This window comes from Hylobates moloch, unplaced genomic scaffold, assembly GCF_009828535.3.
Source record: "Hylobates moloch isolate HMO894 unplaced genomic scaffold, HMol_V3 SCAFFOLD_14, whole genome shotgun sequence".
Taxonomy (NCBI): Eukaryota; Metazoa; Chordata; class Mammalia; order Primates; family Hylobatidae; genus Hylobates; species Hylobates moloch.
In genome coordinates this window covers 749,825-752,735 of record NW_026652289.1, presented here as the reverse complement: position 1 = coordinate 752,735, position 2,911 = coordinate 749,825, and the positions used below count along the sequence as shown (strand labels likewise).

General features: G+C 59.1%; 1 protein-coding gene across 50 annotated transcripts in view; it reads left to right on the top strand.

Moving 5' to 3' along the window:
• The window catches only part of PCBP3 (poly(rC) binding protein 3), a 264,611-nt gene that overhangs the window by 220,601 nt on the left and 41,099 nt on the right, over nucleotides 1-2,911 (top strand). For all 50 annotated transcript variants that reach the window (XR_009209701.1, XR_009209700.1, XR_009209699.1 and 47 more), the window contains 2 exons: nucleotides 164-318; nucleotides 2,443-2,466. Coding sequence is in view for 46 of the 50 variants with exons in the window: in XM_058427584.1 (XP_058283567.1) it covers nucleotides 164-318; nucleotides 2,443-2,466 (179 nt within the window). In the remaining 4 variants the exon portion in view is untranslated. The remainder of the gene's footprint in view (nucleotides 1-163; nucleotides 319-2,442; nucleotides 2,467-2,911) is intronic.

The window sequence follows — 2,911 nt, the reverse complement described above, 5'->3', positions numbered from 1 at the left end:
GCGCACCCTGTGCGCAGCAGGCGAGGCTGGTCAGCATGTGGCGGGTGGGCAACCCCATTCTACTGCCACCCGGGAGGCTGGAGTGGTAGCGGCCCAGGACACCCCTGGATGTGCGTGGTCCGTGAGACTCTTCTCTAGCAGCAGCTGTGCCTTCTCTCTCCAGGTGACACCTTCTGGGCCCCATCTGTCCTTCCTCACAGCACCCTCAGCACCTTAAGCCACCACCCTCAGCCACAATTTGGCAGAAGGATGGAGTCCAAGGTCTCAGAAGGTGGCCTGAACGTGACCCTCACCATCCGCCTGCTGATGCATGGAAAGGTAAGAGGACCCGCCATTGTCTCTGTAGGAAAGGCGGCCGCAGCAGACAGAACCAGAGACGCACCGCCTGGGCCATTGGCACTGTAGGAAAGGCAGACATGGCACACAGAACCTGACACTGCCTGGGTCTTTGGACCATTTTTTAATCTTATTTTAAGCAATCTCAAACTTACAAAGCAGTTATAGGTACAGCCCCTTTGAGACAGTGCCAACCTGATGCCTTCTGCATGTTTCCTTCAAACGGACCTTCTCCAGCGCAACCACACACAGCCACCAGTGTCAGGGCACCCACACGGATGCATTCCCACCACTGGCCTCCCTTCACAGCGGCCGCAAAGCATCCCCTGGTTCCCTGTCTAGAGTCCCTTCCACCTGGAGTAGATCGTCGGCTTTGAGTGTGCAGTTGGCACTTTCTGCACGGCGTGTGTGGAGCACCCATGCCTTGGTCTAGGTCTCCTGGCTGTTGGCAGGAACATGGCAGCAGCTCTGTCCCGGGGTGTGCCTGTTGGCCGCTCCCAGGAACCTGTCCTCAGACTTTCAGACCATGTGTTTCTATCCTCTGGGAGTCAGGTTGCTGTGTTCTTCCCTGGCTTTTCCTTCCATGACCACGTGATTTGCTCCGATGCCCTCGCTGCCCTGCTTTGGCCAGAACCCCAAGGCCTGACGAGTCCCTGTTCCAATAGCCCCATCCTGCTCTCTGCTCATCTTGTCCTCCTCGTCCCAGTCCTGGAACCAGCCACTTCCCCAGCAGCTCCTGTGTGTGGTGGCATGTTCTGGAAGCCAGGGTGCATGGTGCTCCTGGGCTGCTGTGGGTCCTGGGCTGCACCCCCGTAGAACACTTCCTTCCACGTTCAGCTCCCTACATGGAACCCAGTTCCAGCCCCACAGCACAGGGCCCCGCAGTTCTTCCTTCCTGCCTCAGGTGTGCACCATGAGGAATCCAACTGCCAGTATCTGCGTGGCCTCCCGCCGGGAGGGGGCTGAGGAGGAGGAGGCTGGCGGAGGCTCTGAGCTCTAGCCCCACAGCACTGGCACATCCTAGATTTCCGGAAGACACGGCCTCCTCCCCAGGGGAAGGTGGTGGTGCCCACACCCAGAGCGTTCATTCCTGCAGTGGAGACAGAGGGACCTGCCTCTCTGACTGTGGGTGTCAGGAGCCAAGGCGCATGGTAGATGGGGCTCTCTGTGAGGCCGGGTGCACAGCCCCATCTCCAGCAGCAGCGGCCATGCCACCCAGCTGCACTCTGTGGGGGAGGTGCTCTGATTGACGGGGGCCCTCCCTGGGTCCAGTGTCCTCCTCCCTCCACAGACCCCTCTGCACACCATCCTCCTGGCCTCCCTCTCCCTCCACGGGCCTCTCCTCACGCCGTCCTCATGGCCCACGCCATCCTCACAGCCTCCCTCTGCCTCCACGGACCCCTCTGCACGTCATCCTCATGGCCTTCCTTTCCCTCCACGGACCCCTCTGCACGTCATCCTCATGGCCTCCCTCTGCCTCCGCGGACCCCTCTGCATGTCATCCTCACAGTCTCACAGACGTCACCATTGCTGGCCTCACTTCAGGTGACAGGCCACAGTAGCACCTGTCAGCTCTGTCCCGCTGCTGCACAGGGAGATACTGGGCCACTCAGCCCAGTGGAGAGTGTGTGTCCCAAAACTGCCTTGGGCTCACCGTCAGAACTGTGGCAGCATCTTCCAGCATTCCTTTTAACAGGCTGCTGTTTGAATAGGAGTCACGGAGCAATAGCAGTGCTAAGTTTTCTTTAAGTCACACAATTGAAGGAGGCTTTATTTTTCACACATTTCTTCCAGGGTTTCCTGGTAGCCTGAGTGCATAGGTGATGCACCCTGAGTTATTTATCGGGGGTAGCCAGCTGCCCTCCCCCGGCGCACTTAGAGTCAGCCCATCTCTGGCCTGGTCAGGTGGGCACCAAGGAAGCCCCGGCTCAGGGCCTCCGTGTAGGAGCCTGGCTTGTACACACTCCCCCACCCACCAGCAGATTCTGAATTCTCCCTTCTTCACTCCCACCAGGAAGGTAGGCAGGTTTCGGCAGTGTCTGCCTCCAGTGTTTTCCTCCTCCTGCTCTATGACGTCATCTTTCTGTGATTTTTTTTTTCCTGCAGGAAGTTGGAAGCATCATCGGGAAGGTAATTATTGATTGAATCTCTGCCTCCTCTGAGGTCTGTGTAAAGGGACGGTGAGGATGGCAGCATCCCTGGGTGCTAGGTGGCACCCAGTAGGTGCGCCTTTCCCAGTTGGTGGGTGGTCTGTGTTCCATGAAGACAGGACCCCAGAGGTGTTGCCTTTATGCTGTACGACATTGAAGCTGGTCCCTGGCTCTGCGCGGCCTGAGGGGAAGGGGTTCACTCCAGCTGGCCGCCTAGCGAGGCCACCCTGGCCTTGATGGCCAGTCCTTCTTCCCGGCTGAAGACCCCACGAAGAATGATTTCTCACGCCTTCTTCAGGCGGCCGTGGAGTCTGGGTGCTCTCCAGGAGTGCCGGTGGAGGCAGCAGCCCTCAGACGCCTCCTTTCCAAATCAGGGCTGGCCCGGGGGAAGTAAGGCCCAGTTTGGAAGCCTGCTGCCCCGGGAG